Source organism: Pelmatolapia mariae, linkage group LG15 (genome assembly GCF_036321145.2).
Source record: "Pelmatolapia mariae isolate MD_Pm_ZW linkage group LG15, Pm_UMD_F_2, whole genome shotgun sequence".
Classification (NCBI taxonomy): Eukaryota; Metazoa; Chordata; class Actinopteri; order Cichliformes; family Cichlidae; genus Pelmatolapia; species Pelmatolapia mariae.
This window is the reverse complement of record NC_086240.1, coordinates 11,858,588-11,876,816: the sequence shown is the minus strand read 5'-3', so window position 1 is coordinate 11,876,816 and position 18,229 is coordinate 11,858,588. Positions and strand designations below refer to the sequence as shown.

Genomic DNA, 18,229 nt, shown 5'->3' with positions numbered 1-18,229 from the left:
GAATGGCACACACACAAACACCCACACAACCGGTTTGGCAGCTCATCTGGCTCTTCCAATTGGACCATGACAGTTCGCCGTGTCTGTTCAGTGGGCTGTTGGGCTCCATTTCACATCTGTTGCATCTTTCCAGAGCACACCCTCCTTTTAAAACACCCTAAGTGTGATCTTGATAAACATTTTAGCGTCAGATTTTGCTTGATAACACTAAGACTTCTGCAACCTCTTTCCAGATTTCTAGATTTTGGTGCACTGCGCCAGGCTTGTGCTTGCAGTTCTGCGCATGAAAAATTCCCCTCCACACACACACACGATGGGTATAACATATCTGTGTGGTGGGCTGTTGAGCTTCATTTCATATTTCCTGGATTCTGTCACAGCTCATCCTTGTGATAAAATGTTGCTAATGCATTGCATTACCATAAATGGATTTTGCCTTCTGGCTTTAAAATATGCTTCCCCTCGAATTTATTGCAAAAAAGCAAAAACTGCACTGTGGGTTTTTCGTCTGCTCACCTGAGACTGAGTATGTTGACTCTCTCTTTTACACTCCTGTGCTCCAGTGATTTACAGATGTCGAGTTTTCTCAGTACAAGCAGGTTTACTTAGATTTCCTGTGCAATGTAGTGCAGTAAGTGATGCAGAGAAATGAAAGAGCTCTGCTTTAGTTTAAAAACTAATTAAAAAAGCATGAAGCATCCAAAACTGTCTGAAATTAAGAATTGAAATCTTTTTTGGTAGTAAACTGTGCTTGAAATTGGATTTTGCCGCAGAACTCTCGATCCCGGGTGGTGATTTTGTTTGTAGTATCTCCGATGGTTGTTCGTGCAAACAACATATAATTGCTGCTCTGTCTGTTGGCAATCGTTTTAATTTTGCCTTACTGGAACAAAATGTTCTGTAGCCTTTGTGCTGCTATGCAAAGACATCTTGCTTTAGAGAAGCCATTATGTCATTTTTTGTCAGCGCACAGCCTGTAAAGAATCTATTAAGTCCAGACAGGAAAACATTTCTGAAGCCATATCAAACATTACATTTCATACACACATACTCCTTTGTTTATGTGATCTTTAATTGGATGCCCATTATTGAAACATAGCATTACCCCCCTTCATTGTTGCCCTTTATCGAGGAAATGAACTGGAATAACTTTGTGGGATTGGCTGCCTCTCCTGCCTCCTTCGTACCCTCTCCTGGGAGCAAAAGAGCAGTAATCACTGATCTCACAGCATTTCTCCCCCATGGGATTTCTTTGTTAAGACTGGTATACTTGGAAATTCACATTTCTACTGTATTTACACCAACAGATCTCAAATGATTCATTATTTATAGACTGTAGAAAATATTTTATTATTCTCTCATACAACTTTGCTCCTTTTGGACTCTGTTGGAAGGTTGTTTTTACAAGAACATGTTGCGACACGTTGTGCAATGGTTTTCCATAAAAAGGTATATTTTTATATATTTTTGATACAACCTCAAACCCACTGTACCAACATCTGATTCAAGGAAAGAGAAAGAGTAACCAAACCAAGAGCCTGTGTCTTTTTGTAGCTAATGAAGTCACTCTGTTAAATGTTGTGCAGCTGGTTTTCTCTCCCTGTGTCACTTAATGAGTTTAGAAGGAAGTCATTAAGCTTTTACTGTCCACTGCAATTGTCATCGCTCCTACGAGAGATTGCACAAGCCCTGACGTGTTACTATATGTAATCATCACATAATCCACTCAATTGTGTCGGGAAACAGGCGGCCCAGGGCTCCTCCTTCTAAAATCTTAAGGTTAATGTACTGTTCATGAGCCAATGCTCTGAAACTAACTCAAGAATACTTTTAATGGTGTTTGAAGTCTGATATATTGCAAGTCCTGTAGGAAAACAGCATCTCGGCAGAGCAGAAGGCAGATAATGTATTTTAAATGCATGACTTCTTATGTTTTTAGATATTTTTAAGAAAATATGTGATGGTTTAAAACTGGCTGTTTTTGCCCAGGGCTGTCACACTATCAGACTACCACATCACAGTTACAGTCACACAGTAAATCAGTATATTAACAATAACATGCTGATATCTGCATAAAAGTGTGAAGCCAGTTATTATTTCATTATATTTCGCTTCCATGGACCCAGACTTTCTTAAAAAAAAATTTCAAAGTGGTCTTGAGTGGTCAATTTCAGTCCAGTACTTGTATGCGACAACCACAGAATAGTGATTAGCAAAGAGCTATGAGCTGAATACTTGGCATGTCTCAGCATGGTGTAGCCTTAAATTTTTGGGGAAACCGGACAAGTGGAGGACAGAAGAAGAAGTGATAGGACTAAAAAAATATCTACAGATGGACAGTATCTGAAAATCATGTCCTTTAAGAATCAGAAAAAAATAAATGGCAACGAGTAAAACTTTTGTTTCAAATCATTTCATGGCATGCATTTTTAATTTCTCTTTGCTATTTGGGCTGATTGGGACCTGATGAATGTAAAAACAAAGAATTGTGTGATTTTTTTTTTGATTTTTTTTTATACCTGAGTTTTGTTTCTGAGAAAAATGAGATCCACATATGAGGACATTCGCTTTAAATTTCGATAGAACAGTGGCAGTATAATAGCCTCGTAAGTGGATATCACGTCCTTGTAGAGCAAAATTTAGTATTTTGGTCTAGACAACCCAAAATGTGATGTCCACATATGTGGACGGCAGGTCCCAGGAGGTTAAAGAAAAAATGCAAAAGCTTACCTGAGAGAGTTCTAGTTGTGTTGAAGGATAAAGGTAGTCATGCCAAATATTGACTTTCAAGCTTGTTAGAATTGTATAAGCTCTGTTTTCGCCTTATACTCTACTGTACTTATACTGTATTTCCATGTATGTTTGCACATGTTTCAATGACAAAACTAAAAAGAAACATTTTTTATTTATATCTGTCATGATTTTAATCAATATGTAGTCATCATGACACTCCTATTAACTATTTATTATTTGATTATTTATGCATAACGAGGTAACAACATCGCCTAATGAATAGACAGATGAATGAATACCACAGATGTCTTCTACCACATGTGACTAATACCCTTACCGTGCTAAGCTTTTATGTCTGCTATTGAAATAAAACAAAAGATGAGCTTAGAATATAAACTAGAATTAATTCAGGAAGAAATGAATTAAGTACAGGTTCAAATTAGTGAGCTCCTGCTTCTCATTTGTTTTGCAGTGTCACCCGCAGGTTAAAAAACCTAATCCGACATCCTGTCTCCCATTGTACTGATCTTAAAATTACTGAGCCATGATTGACAATTTTTCTCACATTAGGTGTCACCCTGCTCCAATGTGAGCATGGAAAGTTGTTAGAAGACACCCTGCAGCTCATTTCCTGAGACAGACGACTACAGTAATGAAGAAAAGTGGATGTAGTTCATTATGCAGATGCCTTATTAAACGTTAAATAATGAAATTGATATTGCATTTTGATGGGTGTGGGGGTCAGGAGTATGAGAGGCGCAGGTCTTGTTTTTAAACAGGTTGTTGACTTTCATAACCTCCATTTGATTTTCTAGCTGCAGCTAAATATGGGTTTGGGGATTAGAACAAAGGCGTTAAACCTGTAATAGACTCATATTTTTGTTTCTCAGGTTTCAGAGGTACAGCTCAGTGTTCATCGTTTCATTTTTTCCCCCCATTTTTCATTCATGTTAGAGTTGGCTGAGAATAGAGGGTGTGAATAATAAGCTTTTTTCTGAGTCAGAGACGTTACGCAGCTTCTACTGAACTTTCTCAAAGCTATTCTTTTGTGCCTCTCAGCAATCATATCATAGCACAGTCAGACTTCGTGAAAATTTTCTTGTCTGGCAGGTTTTGTTTTGTGCAGCCTGTAATGAATGAAGTTCTGAAATTCTGATTTTTTTTCATGTGAATCTTTTCTCTGCTTATTTATCCATTTCTAGTTGTGTTATTTCAGTAATTGCATTATATGTGGTACAGTATAACAATGTCTAAGGCAGGACAGACAGGAAGAAAAAGCATAATGTATCGCCAACTATAGCTCTTGTATAAAAAAAGAACAGACATATAGTACGTGCAGCACAACAATTATAAAATACACAGATACATAAATCAGCAATCTTCTTGTAATATGAGTGTGAGAGAGAGAGAGAGCATGTCCAAAGGCAGGCAGAGATGGAACCAGAGTCCCAGAGGACCAAAGGCAAAAGGGAATCAACCTTGATAGAGGCCTGTCACTCTGGCACAATTCGAGAATAGGGTCCCAGGTTTCCAGGCACTCAAGAACCACCTGGCGAGCAAATGCTGCCCCGAACGTGGCAAACTGGTACTGCAAAGACCCTCAGTGTCTAACTTGCAGATAAAATGAGGGTCAGTGAAGGGGTGAATGGGGCCACTGCAGCAGCCCCACGAAACAGCATCTGGGTACTGCACTGCCCCCCATGGCCTATGTGTGTGGTTATATGTTGTGAACCCTAATTATTAGAGTTACTAATCAAAAGGGGGGTTGGGGTGAACTACATCAGCGGTCCCCAACCCCGGGCCACGGACTGGTGCGTCGTTTTGGTACCAGGCCGCGAGAGTTGAGGCTTGGGTGTGAAATTTATGTTTTTCAGGGTTTTTATCGGTTTTTATCGTTATTTTTTTAAATCGTTTTATTGTTAACTTGGTTTCCCTGGGTCTTTTCCCGTGTGTTCTGAATAAATCTTCTTTTTTGGTATCGGTACTGGTTTTATTTTGTTGTAATTATCAGCGACACCTTAAAGGTCAGTCCGTGGCGCAAAAAGGGTTGGGGACCGCTGAACTACATGATTCCCCCCTCCCCCAAGACCCTAAGGGTGTGAGTGATGTGATGTATGGAGCCAGGACATGGAAGACCAAGTAAGAAAGGAGAGAACCAGCAAACGACTGGTTCAGTAGGCAGCCCCATTCCCCACACCCTGCCAGAGGGCGGTAAGAAGTCAGGAGTCAGGCACACAATGACAATGACAACGGTCCTGAACACCGCCATGTCTAGGGCAGCACCCAGCGCCACCGCCACAAAGAGTAGACTGGAGTGTGCAGATGAGTCCCGAGGCTTGGAGCTCATCTGCACATTGCGTCACAATAAAGGGGTGAGACAAAATGGTCTGGGTCTGGGACAAGCTCCCTGAGACAAGATGCCCTAAGGGCACCCACGAGCCCTGGAGGCACAGACCGGACATTCTAACATGGGTCAGCTCACCTTACACATCGAGGTGGCCGGTGGGGGGGCCAGACCACCCCCGCATAAGGAGGGATCCAGCCAGTGACCAGGCAACGATTTGGTTGCATTGCTTGTTGTGTAGTACTGCTTCTCTGCTCATTTGCTTGCACGTTTCTCTGAGCCCCAGGGTTTTGGGTTTGGGTTTTGGACTTTGCTCATCTTCTGTTTAGGACTTAAATCGGACTTTTTAATCTAAATAAACAGTACCTTCTGTTTTATTAAAACCAGTGTCTGTTTTCTGCATTTGGATCCTTCACTCTTCATGTTCCATTTCATTACAGAAGAAAAACCAAACACTTGTTCACTTGATTTTTCATGATTTAAACTGACAAGCGTGATATAGCAAAAGTAGAGAGCAATAAGATTTTTAAAAATGTGCAATTTCATGACTGAAAGCTCAGAGAAAAGTAAAACCATTGCAACTATGAATCAACAATGAGCTTTAACTTTTATGTTAGAAAGTATGCAAAATGTACATTAAAACTATGTTCTGCTCCAGAGGATAGAATAATTTGGAAACATAACATCACTGAAAATGTCAAGATCCACTCAACATTCACTGTGTGTGTGTGTCATTTCTCTCAGGATTTGGGAACATCTCTCCTCACACAGAAGGTGGGCGGATCTTCTGTATAATCTATGCCCTGCTGGGGATTCCCCTATTTGGATTCTTACTGGCTGGTGTCGGGGACCAGTTGGGAACTATTTTTGGGAAGGGCATCGCCAAAGTAGAGAAGATGATCGTGGTAAGATATGTTCTCTATCCATCACACATTATACATCAATAAAGTTTTAAAAAGTGAAATTTGTTGCGAATTTAGATTAAAAATAAATACAAATCTGTTGATAAGGTAGATAAGCAGTGAGTCTTATTACGTTGAAGAGTGTAGCATCTGGTAGATTCCTAGAAGAAAGACAAAAAAGATGAGGGCCTAATTATCAGATGTTTTTCATTTCCTGATGTACTGTCCTGCTGTTTTCTCATTCTTTTCATAAGAAAAATAACATGATTATTTTGGTTTTTGCTGCTAAATATTATGCCAATTTAATCCACAAAAAGGCCAAAATACGCTTCAACTTGGCAGTAGTAAGAAATCTCGATATGATATTGTTTGTTTACCAGAACTTATTTACTTTGAATATGTAGTTTGTTATTCTTCCGTAAAAATTAGCTGAAATGATACGTCCCCTCAAAAAGTAGTTTAAGAGTCTCCTGTTTCAGTATAAAAGCACTGACAAAAGCATTTTGTCAGGGTACTGATTCTGATGCATAGCTGGCTCTGTCCCTCCCCGGGGAGGAAAAGACAGGTTGGAAGGTCATGGAGACAATGGAAAAAGATGGACTGCCACCTGCTGAACTCACTGCCGTGCAGTGAAGGTGCTGAAAACCATCAGCTTCACTGGTCCCCATGGAAATACAGTGATGCAGTTTTAATTTGCTTCTATAACATTCACTATAGATTACCTTTCAACTGTGCATTGTTGTACTATGCTTTTTTGAGAGCGATAAGGACATAAGACATCACAGACAGAGTGATCTGAGGGCTGTCTGCTCTTTATACTTTACCTCTGAGGTGCTGTGCTTTGGTCTTACATAACTGCAGAGGAAAAGGGCATGATACTAAGAGACCCAGCTGAAAGCAGTCACCATGAGTGCAAGGGCAGCACAAAAAAGGGCAGCATGCAGAATATGATGCACAGTAACTCAAGGAAAAGACGAACTCTGGGGATAATGAGGAAATGAAATGTGCATGCTGTTGTTGAAGCAGTGCAAGTGCTGACTCTAATGAGTCGATTAGCATACAGTAGCTGCTACTAAAAATGTGGTAAATCTGTTATTAGAGCATTTCCAAGGGATGTCAAGTCATGGATGGGCGTTCCATCTGAGAGTGGAAATGATGTCACATGAACTTCACAGCTTGATGTTTGAGATGTTAGAAAACATACAATTGATTCCTTGGCGGAGGTCAAAGAAAGTGACTCATGACAATGTTCAGATCCAAATAAATAAAGCATGGGTTGTTTTTTTGTTGTTGTTGTTTTTTCAGTTATTACATTATATGTAGTATACATATTGACAATATCTAAGGCAGGGCAGGCAGGAAAAAAATGGGCTGGTGGGGAGAGCGGAATAAAAGGATAGCGTACAAATAAAAATTTGCGATGTATCGCCAGCGGCCGCACCTGTAAGGAAAAACAAACAGCTTGTTTTAATAGCACATCAGAAACCAAACCACATGGTAACTATTCCTAAAATTTAGCCGCAGTGTTTCCATGTAAAGCTTCTGCGCTGTGTTTGAATTCTTTCAAGCACTTCCCTATCACTCCCACAGATTGAATTTTTGAAGTTTTAGTCTCCGAAAGTGCACATCATGAGTGCATTCCTCATGTGAACAAATCTCCCTACAGAAGTGGAAAGTCAGCCAGACAAAGATTCGCGTCATCTCCACGCTGCTCTTCATCCTGTTCGGGTGCCTCATCTTCGTGGCCCTGCCAGCCGTCATCTTCAAGCACATCGAAGAGTGGAGCACTCTCGAGTCCATCTACTTTGTCGTCATCACGCTCACCACCATCGGCTTTGGAGACTTTGTCGCTGGAGAAAAAGGTCACTTGAATTTTTCTTTTGTCCTTTATTTTTATGTAGAATCATTGTATTTATAGTTGAATGATTTATCGGCCAGCCTGACTCAAAGGCTCTGCACAGCAGTGATAAGCCTCCCAGTGCACTACAATTACATTCTGTGCCTCACTTTAATTTACAAGCACTTTGACAGTAGTTCTTATGAACACCGATAACATATTTAACTGTAAAGATCACCAAGCTCATAGCCACTGATTGTGTGAGTCTCTACCAGAACATCAGATTATTCTCCCAAATGTTGTCTTCATTTGGTGTTTTGAAGATGTTGATGGAAAGTCCTTTATATCCAAGCAAGCATAAGAGACCTTCTAGTAATTTTTTACAGTAGTTTTGGGCAATAGTTCTCCATCTTTCTGAAAGATTTTCACATTTTTTCCTTCAGACATTGGCTCATTTCACAGTAATTATTCCCATTTTGTTCTACCATATTGTTTAATCTTTGTGAAACTGCAAGCTTGTTTTACAGTTGCTGGGGGGTTTTTTGTGCAGAATAAATAATGCGTCACACTGTGTCTGATGGACAAGTTGGCATTTTGTTATCTTCAGATATACCCTGCTTCCTGCTTATTTTCAAATTTTATACAGCTGCTGGAAGTAGATTCATTCTCCTTCCACAAATAAACCCGAGAAGAGCACTGATCATGACTCACCACAAGAAATGTAATAAGAGTACTGCATTTCTCAAAATGTCACACTATTTCATGACGCAAGTCTGTAGACACCCTAAAAGAATAATTATAAACAATTAACTACACACACTGTACATAATACAGTACGTCTGTGATAGAAAAAGTAAGAGGGTGTACTGTGCATTTTTCGTAGCTTGTGTGAATTTGTGTAGCAGGTGGTGTTAGCTTGATTTGACCTTCTTGGCAGATAACAAGAGAGAGGCAGATGGGACAAATCACAAACACTTAGACTGCTAGATTAAACTTCCCTGAGCAGGCCTAATGATTATAGATTAGATTGTGGCACCTGTGCCAACCCCCAGTAGCTACACTAAGCTAATCAACGTGGACTCCCGTTAGTTAAAATGTTGTTGTAATGGGAGATTATCTAACTGCACACTGAGCTGGCTGGCTCTGACTCTTTATCCCTGCTGATATTTTACTGAGTCATTGAAAGGTAAGGACCATAATGGGGGCTGAGGTGGCATTTAAATGGACTTAAGGTAATATGTTCACAATGACAGAAAACCAGAACCAGCCCATGAACTGATGCAACATGGATCTATCATAGAAAAATCATTATTTAAAAGCCCCTATTCCTAGGTCATTAATAGAAATAGATTTGGGTGAAGTCAAGCACAGCGTTGTGCAAAAGTCTTTAGCGACCACTCATTTCTTCCAAGGAGCCAGACACCTTTGTTTAAAAGTGTTCTTGAGACTTTCTTAAAAGTTTTTCTTTGGACATTGGCTGCTTTTTCACTCATTTTCTGTCCATTCCCTGTACCTGACTGTTTTCAAAAGGCTGACCTGCAAATCATTCAATCATTCAGAAAAAAGGCACCTAACTCAAGGGACCAAGCAGTTTGGGAAAGAGCCTATTTTAAATTTTATCTTTAGGCATTTTGTTATTAGCAGCCTGCTAGTGCTGAAAACAGATGTCAAATCTAACAGTTTTAAATGCATAAAATAGCATATTTGCACCAACAAGATGATTCCCAAGAATCTATAAGTTGAAAACTTTGTACAGTGTGCAAAGTTTCTTTAAAAAGTTTGAGGAAATTGGACAAGTGGGCGACCAAAGAAATGTCAGGCCTTAAAAAACTATCTACAGCAGATGAAAAGTATCTGAAAGTCATGTACTTAAGAAATAGGAAAATATCCAACAAAGACCTGACACGGGACCTGAAAGGTGCGTGGGAAACTTCAGTTCTCTCACCTGCTATTCACTGAACGCTGATCAGAAATGATCTCAGTGAAAGGGTGGATATTAAGAAGCCCTTCTTAAGGAAGGGGACCATTGAGAAAAGATTGTTGAATGGCAAATTACACAAGAGCTGGACTGAAAATTAAGAGCTACAGGTCTTATAGAGTAATGAATTCAGGTTTAAAACTTTTTTCTACCGCCAGCTGTGAAACATGGTGGCGACTCTGTCATGGTTTGGGGCTGATTTCAGCCAGTGCTGTTGGGGATCTTGTAGTAAATATTGGCACGCATATATTTGAATTAATATTTGCAGCTATTTCTCATTTTCCCAGCAAAATGTAAATGAGAAATGAGAGGTGGCTCGAGACTTTTGCACAGCACTGTAAGTATCCCAGAACGATGTAACTGACTTTTATAACACAGTTTTGTTTGTTGTTCTTCAGGTGGGTTCGAGAAACCAGAATACCTTGATTACTATAAACCCGTGGTGCTCTTCTGGATTTTGGTGGGCTTGGCATACTTTGCTGCAGTACTAAGTATGATCGGAGACTGGTTTCGGGTTATCTCCAAGAAAACTAAAGAAGAGGCAAGTAGTGCTGTTAAGTTGGCTCTTTTGTTGGTTTTACTGACAACATAAAGCATGCAGATATGCAGAATCTGAACTGAAGTTGAAGAAACAACTCTGTCAGCCCCTCGAATCCCAAAATTTATCTTAGAGTCTTATGCTAATAGCATCCCATGCTTGAGGAACCAAGCTCGTGGTTGGCACTTACTGAGAGGTCTATTAGCATATTTCATTTTCACTTTAAAAAAAAAATAAAAATTGCTCTTTGGCCTTTATTTCACACAAAGTATCCACCAAGCTTGGAACATTTTCCAAAGCATTCCAGCAGGATGGATTGGAGTCTTTGCTGGGCCAATTCTGGCCCCCAGGCCTTATGTTTGACACCCCTGCTCTACAAGGTATATTGAGATGATAAGTTAGTATTCAGTAACGTATTCAAGTATTCAAGTAAAATTGAAGCAACAAGTTGTTGTAACTGTCTAGTATAGAAGGACACTGGGTTCAGCTGTGGCTCACCAATCAGCCTTTTAGATCATTCAAGCTCTTTGTCTCAGAAAATTCTCAATCATTTCTTTCAAATTACAACCAAACAACTGTACATGTGTTAAAGTGTTTCACACTGATACTACAGATTAACTATCCACAAATATAACTCTGTCGATGGAGGAGTTTCTTTGCAGTTACTGAATATGATTCTATTTGTCTCTACTTTTTTAGTTTTTTCCTCACACACAGTTGAAAGTGAAATGCTCAACCTCCATCCTGGCCCCACCCTGTTATGTAAAAATGCCATTTTGTGCAAGACTTCGTCAAAATCTTTGGTGTGTTTGCAGTGGCTGGTGCTGATAGATTTGATACTGTGCTGCTGTGGCAGGTTCATTATTTATATGTAGAAAGAATGGGAAAAGCCACACATTCATGCACACATTGAAGGGCATATAGCACTCTATAGTGGGAAATCCTTTCACAGCCATAATTAGGAGTACAGCTGTGTAGGCTGTGAGCTCCGCAGGGAATTGCATTACTGACAGACAAAGTGGGAGACTGGGGGAATGGATTAGGGGAAGGGAAGAGAAAGTGAAAAGACAGCGGGGAAAGCGTGCAGTGTTTGTGCTCCAATGTGCGCCATCATTTTCAATTCAAGTGTACCTTAGAGCCTAATAAATAAACAAAACAGCCGGGAGAAACGGGTCTAATTCATAATGAAGGTGGGATCAATGATGTGTTGGCCTAACTCCCTCTTCCCTGTCACTATTCAGGAACCATAAATAAGCATACTGTGCAAAGCACATGAAGTATATATCCCCCAGAGGTCTGTTCAGTAGGTCACACACAGCTCAATGACAAAAACTAATTTTTTTTATTCATTGCTTTAGGCTCCTGCATTAATATTCTTTGGGAAAAAAATCTCAGCAGGCCAGTGATGAATGGTTGGGAAAATGTCTGCATCCTCTAATGTGTGTACAACATCTTGTGCCAAATGCAGCAAAAAAAACCTCGCAACACAGACCCATTTCTAAAAATCACATTGAATTCTGAAACATTTTCCTGCTTTTAAGTCCTTTTAAGTCCGCTACCCTCGGGTTAATGATAGCACAAGCGAATGAGACTAAATGTACTAATGCTTTAAAGAATTTTATTCTCATTCATTTCTCTCTTCTCATAAAGTTCCACATCTGCTGTTGGCCTTTACGGTAGCTAACTTTTATTGCAAATAATGAATGAATGTTAAAAAGGTCTGTCGTACTCATTGTTAACTGGAGTGCTGGCATGTTTTGTGGAAGAATGCCCTGGATAAGAGCTATTAAACAGGGGTTTGCACTGATTAATGGAAGTGACATTTTATAAACCATGTTCATGTAACGTATCCAGTTTTTTTTTCCTGGATATTGTGCTTCAACTCCATGTTTTACATTAGAGTTATAAAAAATTACTTTGTCTCTTCACATGAATTAAATTTTAATCTGACTGTGTGACAGAGGATGGCAGTAAAAGTGTCTCTAGTGTAGATGCTTAGAACTGTGCCAGAAATAGAGAAGCCTCTGGGTTGCCATGTCGGTGTCTCAAAACCACCCTAACAACCAGCAATAACAAGACCAAAACCAGCCTAATATGCTGCAATGGGATCCCCATATTAGTACGGCAGTGTATGTACATGATGAGTAATGTTGGTAGATTACTGAAGTTAACAAATTTAATGTGAATTTTTATTTATGGATATTTGATTTATTTATTTATGACCAAATTTGGCACATGGGTACATTTGGGACCCTAAAAAGTCTAATCCATATCTGATATTATGATCTCATCCGGTTGTCTAGCAACCTCCTGTCAGCTAAATTTACACATTTTAGCTTTTATGAATCTTTAACAGCCTATAAAAGCAACATATCATTTTAACTTAAAGACAACAATAAATGTATGTCAACCAGTGTCCTTAACTACTTGTTTCTGTTCCCCTTTAGTTATTTTCTGTTTCATTTTGGTAGCTGGTTGTTTCTTGTTTTTAGTTTTACTTCCTTGCCCTGTTTTTTAAATTAGGTTCAGCTGTGTCTCGTCACCCTCCTGTATCCACTTCCCTTGATAAACTCAGTGTACATATTTAAGCCCAGTCTTTCCCTTCAGTTGTCAGAGCATCTTTTGCCATTTCTGTGTTTGCTGCCTGTTTCAGATTTAACCTTCTTTCACCCCAACCAGTCGTGGCACATGGCCGCCCCTCTCTGAGCCTGGTTCTGTCGGAGGTTTCTTCCTGTTAAAAGGGAGTTTTTCCTTCCCCATGTTGTCAAAGTGCTTGCTCATGGGGGTGACTGTTGCTGTGATTTGGCGCTTTATAAATAAAATTGAATTGAACTGAACTACCTTTCATTTTTTCATTGGCCTTCAGATTCTGGATTCTACCATCACCCTGAATAAAGGTTCACCTTGCGTTTAATGTTGTCTACTTTTAATGCCATGTTAAAAGTAGCCCAAATCTGTGGGAAACCCACAAATCTGGCAACCCTGAAGACAGCTTCAGCACCTACATACAAATTACCAACAAGTGCAACTGCACAATCTATCATAGTAATTTTATCACTGTAAAATACCAGCAATGATATAATTCTTTAGCACGTATGTTACCCAAACACAAGTAAACAGAGACATTTAGTGAAACTAGACTTTTCTAACACCAGGTGTAGATAGAGGAACTTAGAATCACGTGTTTGATCGCCTTCAAACATCAATCTTCATTCTTTTTCTGCAGGTTGGGGAGTTTCGTGCACATGCAGCAGAATGGACTGCAAATGTGTCAGCAGAGTTCAAAGAGACCCGCAGGCGACTCAGTGTTGACATTTATGACAAGTTTCAGCGTGCTGCATCCATCAAGCGCAAGCTGTCATCTGAGCTGGGTATTAATGCGTCCATCAACCAGGAAATGACCCCTGGCAAGAGGACGCTGTCAGCTAACTTTTGTGAGGACAGAGAGGGTTATCCCACAGTGAATCTTTCCCTCAGTCCTGTCCCGGGGGCCCTGGCGAGGAACGGCAGCCTTTATCTAAACGGCCTCAGTCCAGAATACGCCGACCGACAGGAGATCGCCATCATCGAAAACCTCAAATGAGGAGCAGCGTGAATAATAAGATTTGGGGAGCTGTGTAAAATACATCTAGCCACTGACAGAGATTACAGATACAAACATGCTTTTGTGTTAATTCACAGAGCATCGCTGATGACATACCCAAACACATTTGTTAAGTAGACTGTGTTCCAACCATCCCATAAATCAGTCATGAAGCCATGTACCTTCATGTGTGTGAGCCTCACACATAAAAACACACAGTTTGGATTTAGTCTGTGAAAGAAGTCTGAAGACTTTGTTACCATCAACGTGACTGACTGACTGCTGTGCTAGTGACTGAGCCAAATCAAAAAAAGAAAAAAATTGTTCCAGACTGGAGCAAATGATTGTATTGGAGGCATGAACTTGAAGAAAAAAAAAAGAAAACTTCTCCTGAGCAGAGGAAGGAAATGAAAACCCTGTACAGAGGTAGCAACACACTGGGCATCCTGTCCTCCTACCCCCTGCAATCAAAGACCAATAAATTCATCAAACTTCGGAAGCAATAGACGTATCTGTGCAAAGCTCCTGCTGAATTTTTCAGAGGCCCTGAAATCTGCATCAGATCGAGAGGATCCTCACTGATAAAAACACTGCATCATCAACAATGAACACATGTTCTCTACAAGGCAGCAGCTCTGTGCTAACACAAAGGAATGTCCCTCTTTCTTTTGCATTAAGCTTGTTACAGCATGAATTTATATGCCTTGCATCTGCCGGTCAGTCTGCCCTCGCTATAGAGATGAATGTTGACATATTAGTTCCTTTGTGACTGACATTCAGTTTCTCATTATGAGGAATATTCCACTTGTGCCTTACTAAAAAGTATACTGAACCTTTGAGGATGACGGCGTGTGAGAGACTGAGCAGCGCTTGTGCAAGCTCTCAAACTTCTTATTTTTGAGAACAGCAGTAATAAAGATGTATTTGGGATGTGTCTTGGAAAATAAGTGGACATTTTTTTTCTTTGACTTGAGGGAGTTTGCATGACAAGGGAGAAGAAAGCGTTTTGAGATATATTTGATTACTTGAGGTAACATTTGAGAAAAGGTCACCGCTCTATCAACTGTCTTAGTTTTTTTTCTTTTACCATCTTAATGTGCCGACAGTTACATTAACCACAGTGCCAGGCTTTCTGATCAAACCCTCTAACTCCAGTATACCAAAGCTATGATCCTGCTTTCCTGACAGAAGAATAAGATATTTCTAAAATCTAGCATTTCAGGGTTTTGAAAACTGAATTTAAATGAACTTCTGGCATTTGAGGTACTGTAGTAGTAAAATATCCGAAGCTGTGAGGCACATCTCCACCTTACCGCTCTTTGTGATTGAGCTGGTTGGGGAATAGTTCCTCTATTCGTAAAGATAAGGTCTGTTATGTATTGCTGTTAGTGAATGTATACAATCAGAAATCCTTATTTACTGTGTGTCACATTAGTGACCCGATTGAGGCTTTACAGATATACTAGGGGCATCATATACAAGAAGAAATGATTTAAATAAATGCCGCTTTCTTGCAGGTTTGGTGTTGATGAAAATTTATACTAATGGCAGGAATGTTATTCAGGCACAGCCTATATCTCACTTCCATTTATAATTACACAGAATATGAATCTGCTTCTTCTTTTAAATTATTAAAATATAAAAGTTAATCAATTTTTAAGGGATATTTTCCATTTTTGTCTCTCCTAGTGTCTTTAGTGCATCTTGCTTGTCTGATTTTGTTCAGTGCATTTAAACAGCAACAGCTGGCACTGTCCCATTCATTTAATAGTGCCATTTACAGTTTTACAGTTTGTCTTAAAAGATAATTTGTTATGCCATATCAACCTTCCTCCATTCTGCTGCCATTAAATACTGCTAATTTGTCAAAGCTGTTGGCATCTTAGAGGTACCCAAAGTGTCCTTTGTCTTGACACTCCAGTTGTGGCAGTAGTGAGGCCAGTCAACCCTTTAGTTCAAGCACACCAGTTACCCTTGAATGCCATTTAACATGCAGGGGTGATGTAAATGAGGATGATTTAGCAAAAACCACAATCTGGAAATTGAATGCTAAGCTAAACTGAGAGCACAAAGGCCCCAAATGGGACACAAATGAAGTTTCATGGTTGATAGCTTTGTGATTTATAGCACCTCCCCCTGCACCCTTATATGGTCTTTGTTGTTCTTTCACAGTTTACAGTTTGGCTTCATCTAATATTCCCATAGCTGCTATGCCAAGACACAGACAATGATGAAATTCAGGGAAAAGTAAATTAAAACAGCTTGAACCAAACAAACAAGGTCTTATATAAGGATTAGTTGTCAAATATGTATGTCCATGAACTACCAATTGTAACATTTAACTAACTTAACTCCAGCTTATATTAGCTTGATATTTCATTACTCATTTAGACGACTTTGGGAAAAAAAGTAGTTTGTGATACGGTCAGCAAAAGTGACCTTTTAATCTGACCTCAGGATTATGCCAGTACAGATTTTCTATGTATCTAATATGTTCCAGTTCATTTAAATAAATAAAAATGCAGAAATATGTTTCATTTTTGTATGTATATTCATTTAGAAATCAAATCTGAAGTAATTCTACTCTTACAAAAGATTGGAAATCATTAATATAATAACTATTACTGTATATCATCCCACTTCCTAAAACTGTAAGAAATAGTTTTAATATGTTTTTATTTTTGTTTGTTTGTTTTTTGCCTTTCTAAGGTCTTTACAGGCTGAGACATTACTTCAGTTTTACTTCCCAAGTGACATTAATCCCCAAGTGTGACTCAGTTTAGCGGGCACAACATAATCCCTGATATGTTTTCTTGACTTGAGCAGAGTCTGGTCGTGTGTGTTCGTGTATAAAAGCCATTCGCTATTATGTGTAATAAAATCAAAGGGGCATCACTGAGGAAAATAGAAAGGAACTTTAACAAATAATACTGTTACTTCTCTTTATGCTTCTAAAAAGCAATCAATACCATGTAAACACTTACCTGTACCATGTGCTGAACTGCAATACACTGGGAGAAAGACTATTAGTACATAATTGCTGAGTAGTCTGAGGAAAGCCATCCCAGCTTTAGTGTAGCTTCTCAAAGCAAAGGCCCCTAAAAGACTGTGCTGCTGCTTTCCTTGTCAGATACGTGATTAACAGCCTGTGAGTGCTGCAGAAAGTCAAGGAGGACCGTCAATATTATATTATATAATATGTCAGGACACGTAAGGCCACATGCACATGGTGGTTTGTATGACCATTAACGACTGCACGACTGAGCGTGTGCGTTCGGGTTTGAGGAAGCTCATTAAGTTTCCGCCCACACACATTACGTTTCCTTCTCTTTTCCCGAGGTGACAGTTTTTAATTAGGTCTGTAGCTCACATCAGAATCCTGATTCAAGCATGGTGAATGTATCCACCCATTGTTGACAGCTGAGAGGAGCCTCATTATAGACGTAAGCACATGCATCATTTAACGCAGCGATAAATGCTTGCAAAGGTGTTCCAATAGCTCATGTGGGTATGCTGTGAAAGGCCTTTTAAAGCTCCGGCCCTCATTAATTCAAAATCAGAATGCCGTAAACGAGAATCATGTATCAATCATAGTCATAATAACGTGAACTAATAAATATATATCAACTTGGATTTGGAAGATGCATTAGAATTTTACAATTTGTGATGGAAGGACAACACAAATTATTTTCACTGTATTTTTTTTATATATTTCTATTTGTTGAATATATGTGAAGGCTTCATGGACACATGATCTTTTTTTTTTAAACATGACATCATCAAGTGTTGCATGCTATTTTAAATGTTGTTTATTGATCATGTGTTTCCTATCCTGGGCTTTGTTTGGTTTTTAAAAACAATATAGCATTGTATGTTTCCAGTGTGTTAATGTATGGTATGTCACATTAAACCATGACCACTTTTTTGAATATTTAGAATAAAAGGTTTTATATGAAAAAGGTAATTTTGTTTTTGTTCTAAAACATAATTTTTTTAAAGCATAATTTTTTTTTTATTGCAACATTTTACAAATCCAGTGATAAGACAAAAAAAGACTGTTTCTCTGTATATCAGCGGTTTCTACTAAAGATGTAGAACTTTAAAAAAAATTTAATTAAATGGTTTTAGCTTAATATTATTAGCCAAATAGCTGAGCACTGTAAATTTCAACAGATTAACACGGTAACAGTAAATTTTGCATTTGTTAGTGATACATGGGGCACATTTAGTGTCATTATTCCATTATTCCTGCAGCAAAACAAATATTGCTGTTAAATTACAGTAAAGTACCTGAAGCTAGATTTCTTTCTGGTA

The 18,229-nt window shown here is 39.0% G+C and overlaps 1 protein-coding gene across 1 annotated transcript in view; it reads left to right on the top strand.

The window, feature by feature from the left end:
• Positions 1 to 17,808, top strand: part of LOC134643725 (potassium channel subfamily K member 2-like) — a 30,596-nt gene extending 12,788 nt beyond the window's left edge. Inside the window, exons 4-7 of the mRNA XM_063496257.1 lie at positions 5,822 to 5,982; positions 7,646 to 7,841; positions 10,193 to 10,335; positions 13,559 to 17,808. Coding sequence (XP_063352327.1) covers positions 5,822 to 5,982; positions 7,646 to 7,841; positions 10,193 to 10,335; positions 13,559 to 13,915 — 857 coding nt within the window. The 3' untranslated portion in view covers positions 13,916 to 17,808. The remainder of the gene's footprint in view (positions 1 to 5,821; positions 5,983 to 7,645; positions 7,842 to 10,192; positions 10,336 to 13,558) is intronic.
• The last annotated feature ends 421 nt before the right edge of the window (positions 17,809 to 18,229 follow it).